General features: G+C 39.5%; 1 protein-coding gene and 1 long non-coding RNA gene across 5 annotated transcripts in view; one reads left to right on the forward strand and one right to left on the reverse strand.

Moving 5' to 3' along the window:
* The window catches only part of ARID5B (AT-rich interaction domain 5B), a 179,186-nt gene that overhangs the window by 38,829 nt on the left and 122,535 nt on the right, over positions 1–17,822 (reverse strand). For 3 of the 4 annotated variants that reach the window (XM_083439911.1, XM_083439909.1, XM_083439912.1), the window contains exons 5-7: positions 14,732–14,844; positions 5,653–5,857; positions 2,259–2,311 (exon numbers count right to left, since the gene is read on the reverse strand). In XM_083439911.1, the coding sequence (XP_083296037.1) occupies positions 2,259–2,311; positions 5,653–5,857; positions 14,732–14,844 (371 nt within the window). The remainder of the gene's footprint in view (positions 1–2,258; positions 2,312–5,652; positions 5,858–14,731; positions 14,845–17,822) is intronic. The other variant, XM_083439910.1, reaches the window with a different exon arrangement.
* Positions 972–9,606, forward strand: LOC310677379. Its single transcript, XR_014511143.1, has 2 exons — positions 972–6,272; positions 6,518–9,606. It is a non-coding gene; the product is annotated as an uncharacterized lncRNA (long non-coding RNA).

Here is a 17,822-nt window from a genome sequence, read left to right on the forward strand (position 1 = left end):
ATGAAAGCTTAAATCAGAACTGCTAAATCCTGCGCATTATGAAATCTCAATTTGTAAGTTTCACTCTACTGGAAAGAAGAATGGCTCAAAGGTTGTAATATGGTGTGAAAAATACAATGAATGTGGCATTTAAGGAGAAAACTATAGTTTTACATTGGATAAGCATGATGGAGGTTAACAAGTTATGCAACATCTGGGAAGAGGGTTTATACAAATATTTTTAGCCATTTTAATAGACTAAGGCAGAAATCCTTTCAGGGAGAAAGTTGCATTGAATGCATTACATAAGATGGCACCCCAAATGGCCAGACTGTTAGAAATAACTTCAAAGGCTATCTTGACTTCTCTTTGTCACTACTCCATATTTTATCTTTGCTGCTGTTTTTTGTGTGTAAACTACCCACTTATTTGAATATAAAATCTGGAACAATGTAAGGGCCAAGATTTAAGTCGTGTCATTAACTTGATGGCTCCAACTTAACAGACTTGCCTAATTTCACTTTCTAATAGCATTTGCCCAGAAGTGTTGGAGAAAGGCAAATAAAATTTCCTTCTCATGAGCTTCCAGCTAATGCATATGTTACTTTAAACCACAAGAGAGCACTGCTTCTCTAGCAATCTAGCCAACACTTGTTTGTAACTCTCTGTCTAAGTTAACTCTAACCCTAAAAGCTGAGCCATTTTTCTCTCTCCCTACTTGTTGAGAAAATATGTCTTCTATTCTCTCTCATCTCTACTGTAAATAGTTCCTGCATGAATAAAGCCTCTGAACACCAAAAACTGTAACAGAAGCGGAACTTTCCAAAGGTTAGCACATTGGAATCCTATACATCCTTACTTCAAAGCAGAACTCAAAGAATACTTTTAATGCTTGTTTTATCAGCTGATTGGCAAGCCTTTTTTTAGCCTTCCTTAGGGCTTAAATAAGAAGTTCTGCTTTAATTTTATTATTGTTGTTTTAGTATATTTAGTTTTTGATGTTTTCTGTACATTGCTCAGAGAACAACAGCTATTTGGTGTACCCAATGTAGTGAATAAATTTAAATAAATTAGAGTTGGGTTAACTCCCAAGTAAACAAGCACAGAATCAGGCACTCAGATCAGATGCAAACCAAAGAAAGTCAACTAAAGCTACCAATACCTGTATGTGATTACTATTTCACAACCACAGATATGTTAGCTAACTGCACAGGCATTAAAATGACACAACAGGCTTTGTTCTATGGGACAAATACCAGAGTGATTACATTTCAGCTTAAATTAATTTCAGCTTTTGTGTTCTCTGTTACTTCATTATGGAATAGATGCAGCCCAGATTTATACTCAGTGAACAAAGCAAAACAAATAAATATATCTAGCTAGCTAGCTATTTAAATATGTTTTTTGCATTCAACTGTGGCAGGAAATGCACAACCTAATCTGAGCATTATGGGCTGGGGAAATATTCCCAATGACGATCGTCTTATGTCAAATGGGCTTTATTGCAGATGCCATCTTTATATGCCATATTAAAGCAGCTCTTTCTTCTCGTTTCAAGATCTTAATCGCAGTTTGTTGCTCCAACGTTTTATTGGTTTGGAATACATGCTGTAAAATCCGCAACCATCAAATTTCCCTGTGAGCTAAAAATAAAGTGGCCATGTCAGATATGGTTAGTTGATAAAAAGTGTCAGAGTATTCCGCTTCCCTCCCCCCTTGCCTTTATACTTTGGATAACTTCCTGTTTATGTGGCACTGACCCTTGTCTAATAAAGATCTTTTACTATTCACAGTAAAGAAAGATACTGCACCAAGCTATTCCTTAATGGACAACGCTGATTACTTTTGAAAGCATTTAATACATTTCCCATATTCCAACATGAACAGATGTCAGGGACTATGCCAAGTGAAATTTCATTTTATGCAATCTTGGCTTGTTGTACAAGAATAGCCCTTTCTCATCATGGGAAAAAATTACAGACCCAACCAATTTCCTTGACAGGGAAGAGTTACACATGTTTTCCACTCAAGAAGTGTTTTTTTTTCTTCTTCAACAAGTTTACAGTTTTGCCAAACCTGGAACTAATTGGGGCTTTTTCTAAAAAAAAGGACCCAATAACCCCACTGTGTGTGTGTGTGTGTGTGTGTGTGTGTGTGTACTACATTGTTATTTCCTGTGTGTGTGTATCTGTGTGTGTTTGAGAAAAAGAAACACCACCCTAAACAGGGGAAAGCTAGATTACACATTTTTTTTCCATTTAAGTTACTTAAACACTTACTGTTTCATATCCTCCCAGTTTTTGAGCAGCTTGAAACATAGTCCAAAGGTTAACTGTTAGAGGGACAATAAGTATTTAGATAAGCATTGCATTAACCAACTTTTTTCAAAGAAATGCAAATCAAACAGTTTTTCTTTCACAGTGAAGCAAGAAGATAACAATCACATCTACGCACACAAAAAGGTTTTTTTTGGGGGGGGGAGAAACACAAACAATCTGCAAATGACATTTACATAATTCAAAGAGTAAACATTGGCTTTGCACATATACCATTCCTTTCTTAAAATCACAAGGGAAAACATTTCTCTGAGATACAGTTACAGATATAAAAGAATTTTTTTTTTTTACTGAGCTTAAATTCACTTCCAGGATATAAAACAAAGAGCATAAAAAACAAAACACACGAAATAAGCTTTGCATTATATGTTCCTATATAAAACTAACATGGTTATTAGAAAGAGCATTATTTTTAAAATGTCATTTAGTTAATGTAGCAGGAAACTGGAGTGCATACACAAAGCAGTCCTTGATTAAACAAGTATTTACTGCCACTCAGATAAGAGACCTTGGCTGGGATCCAGAGATCCTCTTCCACATGAGGAAACAAGCTTCTACAAGTGGAGCAGCTCATTTCGTCATGAATGTAGCCTGCAGGGTGAGGAATATCAAGATGCACCCAGAGCGACCGTATCTCCCATACAACTGCACCCCAGCTTTCTCAGAGTCTAATCCATCTCAAGAGGTCTTGGTGCACATCTCACAGATCATGCACTGTCTTACGCGGACCTCCCAAAAGTGTTAGCGCTCCCCAATAGCCAGGTGTGTTCCTTGCAAAGTCATGCTGCCCCTGCACTCGTCTATGAAACTCTTGAAAGTAGGGGAAGCCCTATGGGGAACTTCCACTGGTGGGAACATTTATAGTCCCATGGTCCAGATCCCAGGCATGGGTGTCTTGTACATACCATCTGCCATCAGGAGTGCGTTGCCTGTTTCCTGCTATCATCCCTATTTTGCCACTAGCATAGCACAGCTGTCTCTTCGCTGGTTGTTTCAAACCATCCCTGCTGCTGATTGATGCTGAACTAAGTTTCTAATGGATCAAATTTGACTGACATGGTTAGATGGGATGGTTTGCAGAATTTTGGTTTACGCTGGCACAAACAGCCTCAAGCATCCAAAATACCGATGCTTGTGGACATTTCAGAATGCCTAGCTAAAGCTTGGTCCAGTACAGAGCTGACAAAAATGAATATCTTTAACATTGGAGCTAAGGAAGGATGCAAATTCCATCATTCCATATGAAGTGGATGCCATTTGTTGGCTATTGAACTCGTGTCAAAGAGCTTAGCTAGAGAGATAGACATAAATAAATATATTTTGATGTGATTATACCTCCCTATATGATCATGACTTATTTTTAAATTGTCCATATATCTGCACTTTAATCCAATTGTCTCTTTTAATAAAGGTTTCCTTTTAAGTTTAAAGGGTTAGGGGCCAAACACTTTTAGAATCCTCTGCAATGAGAGAACTACAGAATGCAGTAAAATAGGTTTGACTGCATTTTTATTTTTTTTTGCTCCCTTTACCCCATCAAAGAGCTTCTCATAATGGTGCTGTATGAATTGCCTCCAAAATATTACATAAATTATGGGTGTTCCCCAGGGAGTAGTACTCATTATTGAACCACACAGCACAGCAAATAACATTCACTGTACTTATTCAGCAACAGAGGAATTATATTATTTAAACTGGTTCTTCCTACTCATGTGTTTACACATGTCAAGGTAGACAAACACAGTGACTACTCCTGGCCATTATATGAGCAGCTCAGTTACTCCTGAGTAATCTTGCTCTGAGGAAACATGAGGCACATTGCTGAATATCAAACAAGTCAGTTTATCTCAGCTACATGTTGCAGAGTGATCTCATGGCAACGCTGGGAAATTGAGACCCAATAAATACCTGCTTTTAAAAATGTGCCTCTTTGTTAGTGACAAATAAGGGGGGGGGGAATTAACATTACACACACACACACACACTACATCTCAAAATGTTCTAAATAAAAAGCTTCACTGAACCTTGCACTCTCCCTGAGCTATCAAGAGCTTTGCTCGGGCCTTGATTTAATCGGAATCAAATGCATAATGCAACAAAGCTGTTCATAGTACATTAATTTTACTTCTATTTCAAGCAGCCGGTTTTTCAGGCAAACATTGTAATCATTTTGGAGTTATATAAGTTTATAATGACTGCTAGCGGTCTGTTGCAATCAGTGTCAATTGCTATTAGGTATGTAAATTGTTATGTAAAACATAGAGGTTTGACATTCTTCATCAAAATAACATACACATTTAATCTGGGAAGATAGGTTTGAGAAAGTCATATTTCCATGTAAGGCATTCCTCCCTTTATAATAATTTAGATACCTTATAGGCTATTAAAAGCACACCTTTCATCGTTTGCGATGTACATTCTTCCATGCTATAGAATGTTTATGCAAAATTTAATTACAGTTGCATGTTCTCTATCAATTGTTGCTTTTATAAGCACTGACTCAAAAAGTGCTCTTTCCAAAGCAATCCTTAGCATTGTGCTATGATGTCTTTAAACAGATCCTGTCTATTTTTATACTCTGTGACCTCCTTCACCTACTTTCTGGCCACCTTTAGATGCCTTCCTTTTATATCTGTGGGACTCCCCCCCTCCCCGAAGGAACATCTGGGTACAATAAAAGTATGTCGTATTATTAATTCAAGGGAAGACATTAGCTGCAGTATTTATCAAAAGGAGAGGGAGAGCAGGAACCTTTTTAAACATGCCAGGTTCTGATCGCAAGCAGTGTATTTTAAAACTATAAATTTCCACCAGCAGTTGCCCAAAATGAAGAGAAACTGCAAGATAGGGGGTGGAAAAATGTATTGGTGGATATAAACACAATGACAACAACTCTCATTTCAAAGGTCCCAGTGTGCATGTATGTACGTATGTGTTTTCCTTTTTAAGGTTTTTACTGGCTGACATACAAAGATCTCCTCGTTGTGCCTATGGGAGCTTTGGGATACTGTTTCTCAAACAGCATCGCCCCCACCTCCCAAATCCACACGGCAAACCACTTTGAAAACCGAGAAGACTTTTAAAAGTCATTTGCTTTATGGCATTGGTGGTGGGGTTTCTGCTCAAAGGGCGGGAGGGGAAATCTCAATGCCTATAAAGCTCTAGATCCTGACAATTAGTTTTATAGTAAATGTACAGTGCAAAGGAAGAGACAAAGAGAAAGCTAAAGAGGGCCATATCTGTCCACAAAGTTGTCCCACCTTATCAAGCCAATCAACCCCAGAAGCCAAACTGTTCTAAAATGTCAAACCAAAAATGCAATGAAAATTCTACTTACTCTGCTTAAAACCAAGGTAGGGTATTCGTTCAATTGGTGTTTTTCTTTCTTTCATATATTTATAAAGTGCCACAAGGAATGCCTGTTCATCCGCTCTGCATTCTTCACCTACAGAAACCTTTGATTTATCCTCGCTTGAGCCCTTTTTACAGTTGCTGTTGTTATTTTTGGTTTTGTGCAAAGGCAATTTAGCCTCACATTTTACCTGGAAGAAAAGAGGAGATGCCAGATTAGATCTTGAAAACTGCCTGCTCCAGCTTTCATTCCCATTTAAGAGATGACCCCTTTCTGCTCCATCACGCCCTCTCTTTCTCAGAAGGCCAACAACAACATTAAAGCTCTTTCTCTGTGTCTTAGGTACAATATTTCCAAACTGTTGCATCTCGATTTCCCTACTTCCTTTGCCTCTCATTCTTGCCTCCACTCTGTGTTTGTTTAATTCTTTGGACAAGTCAAGAACCTAAAGAGAACATGAAGCCATGTCTTCTCTCCTTTAAGTTACTGCTCTGTGGTTTCCTGGCCCAACCTCATGCCATTTGCTTTTTGAGTCTTCCCTGTTGTATCTAGGTCTCCACTGCAACCTGCCGGATCCCTAGTGCTGCTTACCCTTCCCTTATACAGTGGTACCTCGGGTTACATACGCTTCAGGTTACATACGCTTCAGGTTAAAGACTCCGCTAACCCAGAAATAGTGCTTCAGGTTAAGAACTTTGCTTCAGGATGAGAACAGAAATCGTGCTCCGGTGGCACGGCAGCAACAGGAGGCCCCATTAGCTAAAGTGGTGCTTCAGGTTAAGATCAGTTTCAGGTTAAGTACGGACCTCCGGAACAAATTAAGTACTTAACCCAAGGTACCACTGTACAGTCATTTTGTCCATAGAATTGTTCAAGTGAGCTGACAAGTCCAGACAAGGTGGGGTCTGTCTCTCTACCGCATGTATAGTGGTAGATACCTATTAACCACTTTTATATTTTGTAGTAAATATTACAAACCCTTGATTTTCACCCAGGGTGGAGTCTGTGCTCTATTGCTAGTTCCCTCCCCTTAATAATAGCATGCAAACTTGAATAAAATATTGGGGGGAGGGCAGGTAAGCCCAACCCCACATAATTGATCACAAGACTTGGCACACACACTCCATTTGAATGGCAATGCCTATAAACTGCATGGGGTGGGGTGCTGACCCTCTCAAATGTTTTTTGGTTTTTTTAGGGGGGCTGAAGGGATCTTGGCCCCTAGGAGTTGGCTCCTATGTTAGCATGTGTCATGACTCGGCTCAAGATCTTAAGAAAGATGTTTGGGTGGGATACATGTATTTGCGTGACCAAGGGCACATTGTCACTGAAGAGACAGGGCATGTTTTACAACAGGGAATTTCATAAACGTTAGGAGTTTTTGAGTTCTGGGCACAGTATTGCGCCGAAGATTTCAGATTAACTTCCAAGAGATCACTGCAGCGTCTGGCAAGCTGATAGGTTCTGCCTCTCAGCTGGCCTTCTGGAAAGATAGCGTTTCGCTCTCTGCGGCCTCAAAAATGAACATAAAATTTTAGCTGCAACTCATTCATTTTCAGCTTTATATTCTTGTTGTAAAAATGTGCACCTATAACCTAGGTTTAAGGTGCCGTTTAGCTCCTAGCTTTCATACCTCAGTTTCTAATACTGCCCCAAAACAACCCAGCCGCTCTATTTGGAATATTTCTGACAATATGTCCAGTGACGAACACTCTTTGCCCAACCTGATTTAGGTTTACTGGGCTACCAAGCAAAGGAAATAAAACTGAATGCCAATTCTGGCAAGGTTTATTTATTTATTTGGGAGACAAGTGACACAATTCTAGGTTTTCTTTTGTATGCAAACCTTCCATAAAATCAAACTAACTGAATGTCAAGCCTCCATTATGCATTGCTGATACCATTTTTTAAAAAAAAATAATTTATTAGCTAGCCATGCTGCTTTGTAATGGTTCTGTAATTCAACCACTTGGGGTGATTGCATGTAATAAAACACTCTTGTTAGAGAAGATAAGAGTTGCATGATCCATTTTGGATATACTTTTTAAAATGGTTGCTATGTAAAAGAGACCTTTGATGACTACATAACGTAGCAGGAAAACGTCCCTCATATGCTCCGAACTGGAGCAGTGTTTCCATAAACAAAGTGTTCAGTTTCAATGTCTTGGGGTGAGGCATGAACTGCTCTTGTTAAAATTGGACAGGGAGCAGGATATATTAATTAAGGTCAGAGTGTAAAGGAAACAGAAAATCTGCATGACTGTATTCATGACGCACAAGGCAAAAATAATGTCTTTAGATTTATTTTGAAAGGAAATTTCTAGTCCTCATGATTATGGAAAATAACTTTTTTTAAAAAAAATATGTATGTGCAGATACTACTAAAGGCCTTTGAAACTGAGAGATTCTTTTGGGGGGCATACATCAGTTCAGGAGGGACCCAATTAGCCTCACTGAAAAATATATTCAAGGTTTGGCTTATATAAATGTTGTCAGATAGTTTGTTGTAAGTAAATGATTTAATCTCAGCCCATACGTATCCATGTATATTCACACAAACTGGGAGTCTTTCTCCCCAGCCCAGTATAAGCTCTGACCAAAACCTGAGATCTGTGAAGCTCTAGCATGAGATTTCAAACTGGTAACTCTGGTGAGCAGCTTATCGATCTGTTTGGAGCTTATTAAAGCTGTGAAGAAGGTCACTGTTATTCCCATTCAAAAAAGGGAGGTGCTGCCCTCACGATCCCTCATTTTAGAGTAAGGATTTGAAAATATGTCTCCCATGTTTAGCACCCCAGCCCAAACCTGTTTACACAAGGTCAGTACAACTGAAACCAGTGTGATATAATTTGATACACATGTTGGATTGAAGTGCAAAGCTGTAATTAAACACTCTCCCTTTCATGTATTTAAAAATATATCCTTATTACTCTTTTTAGATGGTCCAGTATTAGGAATAGCATTTTACATGCGCTAGTTTTGTGGGGAAAGGCATTTTTTTTTAAAAAAAATCAGTGGTGTAACCCATGAAACACAAAACACCTTCTAATCTCTTATCAAATAACCCACCTCCACACAACACACACTGTCTTTCTGGCATGCAGAGTGGGGTTTACCAATTTCATTACCTGGAAAGTATTTCTCATTTGAAGTTCATATTCCATCACATGTGTTTTTAATTGTAGACCAAAAAAATAAAATACAGTTTTTGCAACTAAGATTTACATACTGCTCCATCTCCAGAAAACAAAACAAAAGATTTGGATCCCTTGATCAGGAAACTTAAAAGTACAACTCCCTCCATCTATGTCCAGTCTTATTTTTCATACAGTTCAATAAAAACATCAATATACATGGACAGCTTAAATATACCCAGTAAATCAAGGTGGGAAATAACTAAATGAAAGAAAATTAATGTCAAGGCAACGTGTTCTGTATGACAAATGAGGTAATAACTGAAACAAAATATATGAAAATATCATGTTCATTCCTTAATAGCAGTGATGTCAATATGTTCAAGGACATCAAATAGCCAACAGACTCCTCCAGTGTACCCATTTTACGTGAATTACTTGGCAGTCAATTCCATTTACTTCTGCTGGACTTCCTCCTAAGTAAGCATGCATCGACTCAGGCTGCATATTTTTGGATGTGGCCATTCCTTAACAAAATGACAAATGACTCTTATTGTATTTCCAGGGGCAAGCCTCATTTGCAGAAATTCACCACCGTGGGAAATACAATAGAAAATTGCCACTGTGACCAATAAATAACGTCGATTTTGGGGAGCCGGGAAAGAGATTGGTTCTGGCTTAGATTATGCTAGTAAAAGTTCTGCACATATCCACAGTTTACATCATCAATGATCAGCATGTCTCCCAGAGTTCTTATTCAGTCTTCTTGGAACCACGTCAATAGGGATTTGCATGGTTTGGGTTGTGTGGTAGCTGGAAGGCACAAAGCTCTGGACCAAGGCACGAACCATGGAAATTAAGACGGCCTCTTCTTGGCCACATTTTCTATACAGCACTCGGCTCAGTGTATCTTGCTGATAGCTGCCAGATCTCAATCTCCTCTTTATTATCTTTCACTACATATGGTGTTCACTGAGTGTGCATGTAACCTTTATGCAGCCACTTTGAAGTAGAGATCTATATGCCCCACTGTCTTTTGAACTCTTCCACAGTTATTAGAAGGGTGGCTGGCAAGGGTGTTTAGGAAATTTAAGGCAACCGTAAGCACATTTTTTACTGGGATGTCCCACTGAAATCAACAGTAATCACTTCCAAGGGAAAATGGTTGGGGACCATAAAAAGACCTTTGCCATGGCATAGCTCGTTGTGAGAGGGCATAGCTCACTGGCACAGCATCTGCCTTGCATCCATGCAGCCCCTGGCACAATCTCAGGTCACCAGGGTTAGTAAAGAGACTGGCGGAGGCCAGCCAGAATAACCAATAACTTGGCTAGGTAAGCATTGAACTGACTTCATATATAAGACTGAATAAATGACTCTGCGCAATAAAACTCTTTACAAGTCTGCCCAAACTTCGCCGGAGACCTTTGCAGCCCTTTTGCAGAATGCATTAACTGTGAGCTGTGCACAAGGTCGACTGCCCCCTTGTGGAGCGTGGCTCGATTCTCCTGCATCTCGGGAGAATAATTTCAGAATAAAGACATTTGTAAAAACAGTGGCAACATGCTCTTGAAACTTGAGTCATGCGCCTGCCAGAATCATGAAAGGTATAAGTATATTAATGTTTACTTCCATCCTTAAATGTTGAGAGCCACCTGATAAATTGGAACCTGACAAATCACCTGATAAAAATAGGTAAAATAAATTCCATACAATTAAATATGTAAATTACCTACAGCCTTCACACTCCCATTTCCCTCATGGCCCTTTATGGCGAGCAAGTTATCTAGTTTCTCCCTTGGAGATAAAAACAGGAACTTTCACTCTTCCACAAATGATTTCTCCCTAACTCAATCTATTCCATATTGTATTCCTGAAGGCATAACCCAAGGACATCACTGGAAGAGGAAAGCTCATCGGTAAGTGCAACAAATTTGTCTTACGAGAGCCTGCGATCCCCAAGCGCCACACTTGAGCTGCAGGAGAATAAAATACAGCTCTGTAATTCAGTTATAGTACTTAATAGGCTGCGCCAGCTTAAATATATTCAGACCTATTGAAACCAAACCAAATGCCTTTGTATGCTAGGTAATAAAGTTCACACAATTATTCGCTCACAGATAAAGGTAAACAAGCTGAATGAAACTGGAGTCCTAATAGCTTTGTGTGTGTGTGTGTGTGTGTGTGTGTTTTGCTCCATGACAGCTTTAAATATGACATTTAGAATCTGAGCAGGGAATATGCAGGATGTGTAGCCAAAATTCAGCAAGGACCATATGCGATGGCTTTTTAAGTCTTTGCTGTCATTTGCTTCCCATTTCATCTGCTGGGCTCCAGTAATATGCTCAACTGGGGGTCTATTCGGTATTGTCAGCCAATGCTGTGGACAGGAGCGTCTTTTGCAGCAGGGGGAAGAAAGGCACAGGGGATATTCATGTTGGCATTGGGAGGGGCTCTGCACACTGCTATGGAGAGCCCAGTTAAGACCACAGGCTCTCCGCATGGAAGAGTGGGGCTCAAACTGCTCCTTCCCTGTGGAATTACAGCACCACCCCTCTCAGTGTTATGCATAAGCCATGCATACATAGCCATGTGTCCGAGAATGATAGCATTACTGGTCCAGAACTGAATATATCTTCATGATTCATTCAAGGACGCCATCAGCCCAAGTTCAAAAATCTTAAGGAGGCTAATGAATGATGCAATTCATTCATTCATGTGGTTTCTGTCCTAACTCTTTGTTACTAGGTGAACTCAAAGAAGGTTACAACATACTGCATTTAAAACAACAATTAAATAAGAATAAAACAAATACAAATCTGTAAGAAAACCACAATTAAACCAGTCAATTACAATGTTTCTAACATGTTCCCATAAGCCTCCTGAAAGAACAACAAAATGTTAGCTAGGCAGTCTTCGTAGAGGAAAGGGAGGTTCTACAATCATGAGACTTCCACCAATACGAACCAGCTCCAAGACGTAAACAATTTCACGCTCAGTGGTAGGTGGCACATTGAGAAAGGTCTTCCAGTAAAAGATGCAGAGAGCTATGTGAAAGCAGGTATCTCTTCACGTTAACAGAGGGTGGGGCACAGTTCACATACCATAAGAACAATTTTAGTTTTGTGGTTGTTTTTAATGGTCCTCTGGCACACTGCTTCACGTGCAGAAGATACTCCACTTACAGGACGTTGAATTGTTTATGCCCATAGTTCATGAAGGGCAAATTGAATACGGCTGATAAAGAGTTTGCAAAATTCAACAAAAGTAGGGCATCTGCATAGCAGGATCTTTGAGCTTTTATGCACTCCACAACAATGGAAACCTGAGAAAGTCCCATAACATTTTATGGAGGTCGCAAAGCTGTCAAACATCAAAAATCAGCTTTTTAACCAACACCTCTGTATAATGTGATACCAGTTCATCATATTACAAACAACTTAAGTACTAGCCACACCATAAGACACCAAAGACTGAGCAATGCAAAAATTAATGACAAAACCCTCATGATTTTACCTTTAGAGCTTTGTTTGTGCCATCCCATTGTGTCAATATCAGTGAAATATCAAGGAGGCAATGCTAATAAATCAATCGCAAGAAAAGTGACACAAAATACAACTCAAGACATTTGACCTCTTAAAGTCTTAAATTAATGGCCTCAACTCAAGACATTCAATTGCTTGGTTTGCACATCACAGTACAGTATGCCAAACTATGACTTACTGGAACTGTGTGAATACGTGGGCTCCTGGAGAGAAGCTTGCAAATGCTTTTGCCTTTCCCCAAACCGTTTTACTCCCAACACAGAAAAGTTTAGTTAGCATGCTGTTTGAATCTGGGCTCTTAGTTAAACTCTCTGCTCACTAACCACAAGCCATAGCCAAGATTTATAGTTTGGCTTACTGTGACGTGTGGAGTAGAGGCCAATGCGAAAAACACATACAAAACCCAACTAAGCACCGTAAAAGATCTCAGACATGAGGTTGGTTCCACAAAAGTCACCTGTATTTCCCAAATAATTCACCACATTTGGAAAGTTTTCTATGGTCAATTAAGTATTTTCTAGGACATGGAACTTTTCTTGGCAATGCTTTCTGATCCTTCCAATCAGACTGCCATTTGGCTTGTCCAAACTGCATAATCCAGAGGTGCTAAATTTCCCCCCCCCTGACAGGGCTCCAGTGCTAAACACTTCTCACCCTGACCCCCCCAACCCAGGACAGAGAAGAAAGGATTGAAAAACAAGCTCAGGAGGCCTATATGAAAACAAAACTGTCTTCATCATACAATTTGGACAGGACAAATAAGAAGTGATTGAAGTAGCCATTGGTGTTTAAACTGCTTTAAATTTGTACAAACATACTTGAAATGCAGATTGATTTCTCTCCTTCTGACGGCTGTAACTTTGACATGGAAACTGATAGCTCACATTAGAAAATTCATACAGAAACTGCTTAATTCTGCCTTCTGATAGGCATTAAATGCTGACGTGGAAACTCTTCTACAAGAAGTGCCAAAATAATGGCTGGCGCTTTGTATTACAAACATAGCCAAGCGAGTTATCCCAATAGTTATCCCATTTCCAGCAGTGTGCATGGTCATTATACTGTACGTTGTGCCATTGTAACTGAAGTGATGGGAGGTGATATCTGGAGGGTTTCTGATGGCTCATTCATGCATACAAGTCACCACTTGATGATTCATCAGGTGATTAACATGTGCATGCAAACCAACCCATGGTAATCCGAGACCCATAGATGGTTCAAGCATAAGGAGATGTGTTTAAAAGACCTTATCCAGAATATTAACTTGCACTCTGAATTTCCTTTTCAACTTTTCTAAAGATGAACAGCAACGTTATTCTAGGTAACATTTTTGTGTGTGTTTGCTGTAATCTGTTACTCAACGGAAGTTCCCGTTTCATATATGGTTATTTTCAAATTATATTTGAGAGGCAACTGAGAAGGGCTTTGAGCAATTTAATTTTCAATGTAGTATAGATGTTTGAATGTTGGACTAGCACGGGGGAGACCCAAGTTCAACTCCCACTCAGCCATGAGAGAAAACCACTCACTTAGGGTGACCTTCCACCCCGGCCTCACAGGGCTGGTGATAAAATGGAGAACCATGTACGTTGCCCTTCAGCTCTTTGGGGAAAGGCTAGATAGTAATTAATGAATCAAGTGGGGTCCTTTTGTTACATGTAAATCACTTTGGGGTCACTTGTGAAAGCAGCTTACAAATGTTTCAGATAAATAATACTGAAGGAAACTATGGTGTTCAAGATAGATAGGCTGTGCTGACTCCAGCTACAGAAATGGGAGGCTTCTGCTCCCTGCCTTGCAGGCCTTTTTCCAACTGGCCTGGGTGGGCAGGGCCCTGACTGACTCCAGCTACAAAAGCTAAGGCTGTGTTGGGGTATTTTTTTATGGATTGTTGTTGCTGGGGGGGGGGTGTTGTTGTTGCTGTTTTCGATACTATTTTTTGTATGTTTACTTTAGATCTTATTATGATTTATGTGGAAATGGTTTAATTTGGTTGTGTCCCTTCTGAGGTTTTATTTATTGTTTTTGACTACTTTTGCTACATTTGTAGTTATGTATTTTTTTCATGTTGTAAGCTGCCTTGAGCATGGTTTTAACTATGGAAAGGTGGCATGCCAATAACATGTCGTATGTGTGCAATTATAGTAAATCTCAACAGAAGTTTTAAACAAAGATTCTTTCCCCAAAGTGCTCCTGATAATGCAGACCAAAAAAAATATATGTAAAGGGGGGGGGGGAGGAAGCCCACCCACTCAAACAACTGCAATCCATATTGATTTTCATTTAAAAGAGAGGCAGGGAGGTGGGGACGATCCCTACTTTGAAATGCTTTACTGGAAAAGAAAGGCAAAATTGAAGTTGGATGAAAATTACTAAGTGTCTTACCTTGGCAACAGCCTTGCCTTCACAATTATTATTGGAATCTTTAAAGCCACTGAGTGAATCTCTTCTCTGTGGGCATGACTTCTTTTTGCGTGGTCTGCCTTTAAGATTTGGCGCTGAAAACAAACAGGCAACAATTTCAGCACAATTTCTTACAAAGGGGTAACACAGCTGAACACCAGTTGAGCAGTCTTCAAAAGCAAGCGTGCACCTTGAAGCAGCCCTATAATAAACAAGGATGTTATTGCCAGTAGTAGAACTGTTTCTAGGTCACATATTTCTACATTATATTTCCTGCCACCCCAGCTAATCTGTTGCTATTAACATATGACAAGGATCCAAATGAATATTGAGAAAGCACAAATTGCTCTCTTGCAAAACAAAAGATCAGATGGGTGAACATCTTTTATACATCCATTTTATTATGTAAAATGTAAGCATTAACTTGATTCCTTCTTCTGGGAATTTCCTTATAGTAGAAGGTATTTGATTAGGCAATGTTTATGTGCGTCAAAGATTTTCTAAGTTGAAAAAACCAACCACTTCCATATATAGCACAAAGAACAAAATAATTGATTGGTACTTCTGTACAGTACAGTTCAACCGCTGAAGGCATGAGACAAACAGAAATGCAATCCTCACTTTATCAAATCAGTCTCTTTAATGCTACACTTCAAGTCTTTCTTAACAGAGCTGAGAGATTCCACAATACAGAAAAACTCTGAGTTCTGCTTTGATAACCAGTATATACTACATATAGGTCAAACAAGGAAAACACACATTTAGATGTCTTTTAAACACGGGCACGCACACACACAAAATATAATGCTGATTATGACAAAACTATGAGGAAAAGAATGAAGTAGTTGTTTTGTTCTGTAAGAAAAGTGACCCTTGTGTGCTCAGTCACCGGACTTCAGCAACATTAGAAACGATAAACAATCATTAACTTGTGATTATAGTGGAGATAACTTGCTGTAACCCCCCTCCTCTTTTAAAGTAACCATTGTTTTCATTACTTCCAGGGACTATTATAATAATGTCAGAAATCTAAACACCACAAGCCTCTCGAGTGGCTTCTAATTGTTTCTAATCTTACATTTGTCACACAAGTGGTTTCAGGACATTTTACATTTTAATTAGCTCTCAGATGCAAGGCTGCTATAATTTGATACTGATGCTCTGGAGAAGAAGAAGAAGAAAAACCCAGTTTCCTGCTGGCAGTGGTTCAAGTGGAGAACGAAAACAAAACAAACACATCACCCCTCAGCTTAAAAGCAAAGGTCCCACCCCAAACCTTCTTCCCTCGCCCCCACAATGTTTCATGCTTCAGCACTGCCTGCCGCTAAGTGTTTTAGAAAGCAACTCCAAGGTTTGGCATCTGAGGCTAGCATGCGAAAGGGGGGGGGGGGGGAGGAAAGGAGAAAGGGAGGAGGGGATCAAGAGAGAGTAAAAGAAATTATTACCCATTCCAGTCGACAAACATCTGCTTGATTTATCTCTCTACTCATGAATGCTACAGCATGTGACTGCGCGCTCACTACATCCCTGGAAGTAGTCTCGACTCGGTGTGCATGTCAGTCTTACACAGAATGAGCGCTCGGAGTATTTGCTTGGCGCTTACAAATCCCCTCCCCCTCAGCTGCTCCGTTACTCATATAAACACAGATGAGTGACTCAAACAGAGGAGAGTGGGATGTGTACTCCGGACTCCAGCTCTCTAGCGGCTGACACCCTGCCAAGAAGCCTGCTCCCTCGTTTACAAATGTAGCTCATGATTTCATCCTAATTGTTTTGTTGCTCATGACCTCTTTGCTCGACACCAGTTGGAGAGCACGCCGCGTTCCACAAACCCAGGGTCGCTTTTAAGGCCCAGAGAGAGTGAGCGAGAGAAGGTGTCAATAATATCTCCCTTCAAAAGAGGTTGCGTCGAGCCCAAAGTGCTTTCTCGATTTATTGCAGCCTGATGCGAGCACTAAAATTTAACGGCTGCCGTAGAGTAAATGGGGCAAATTCATGTTTGGCAAAAGCACCTGAAGTTGCTCAAATGACGAGGATTAATTCTGGCTCAGGATCTTGGGTTTTGTAAGGATTACTTGTTTTATGGTAACCAGAACGAAAGCACAGCTAGTTCCCAGCATGGGCATTTTAGAAAAATACAGGTTATTCCTGAATTTCAGGGGCATGCAGTGTTGTTTTGCACAAAAGGAAAACACGCGAAGCCCTGCCAAATTTCTCGGTTTAAAGTTTTAATTAATTAAGTGAAAAGCTTCAAATGGCAGAAAAGGGCAAATTCCTGGAATAATGATCTTGCTTATGCCTGGGTAGTGGTGGCAGCAATATAGAATTTCTCATTTCTTCGGTTGCTGAGGAATTTGGACAGGAAATGACTCCATCCAGAATGTTCTAAGATTACTTCTTGTATAACATAATGCAACTTTAAATCTCATTCATATTGGATGTATAATTAAAAGGAAAGCATCTCTATGAATCAGTGATGACTGTGGTATTTCACTGCATAGCGAGAGGCAGTCTGACATTAAAAGTAATATTTCCATTGCAGCTGAAAAGATTAACACATCGCCATACGTAATGCACATACTGTATATACCGCTCCTAAGTGAGCTACATTTCCCTCTGCTGAAAAAAATGATAGGTGATCACAAAATATGTATATGGTCTATTTATTCATGGTGACATGATTATCCAAAAGATATTTGATAGATCATGCAGTGAAAAATACCACTTCCCACCAAAGAGATCAGTCATCAGGAATATTCAGAATGTTGAATTGTTACAGGATGAATTAGTTCTTCGTTTTACATGTTTACACTCCACTTCATCCTATCTGGATTTCAGGGCAGTGAGCAACCCATTTGTAGCACAATACAAGTAAACAATAATAGAATAACAGATTTTCAAAATCAACAAAAACTAAGAAGTTAAAAATGCCCAATGAATAAAAATGGGTTCTCATAGATCGCCCCGTATTTTCTCTCTGAGAATGTCAGAAGATAAAAATTCATGCCATCTTTTTAAAAAAACAAATAAACCACATACACACAAAATCAGTTCACCCAAAACTCTGCAGAAA

Source organism: Podarcis tiliguerta, assembly GCF_965153285.1.
Source record: "Podarcis tiliguerta genome assembly, chromosome: 5".
Taxonomy (NCBI): Eukaryota; Metazoa; Chordata; class Lepidosauria; order Squamata; family Lacertidae; genus Podarcis; species Podarcis tiliguerta.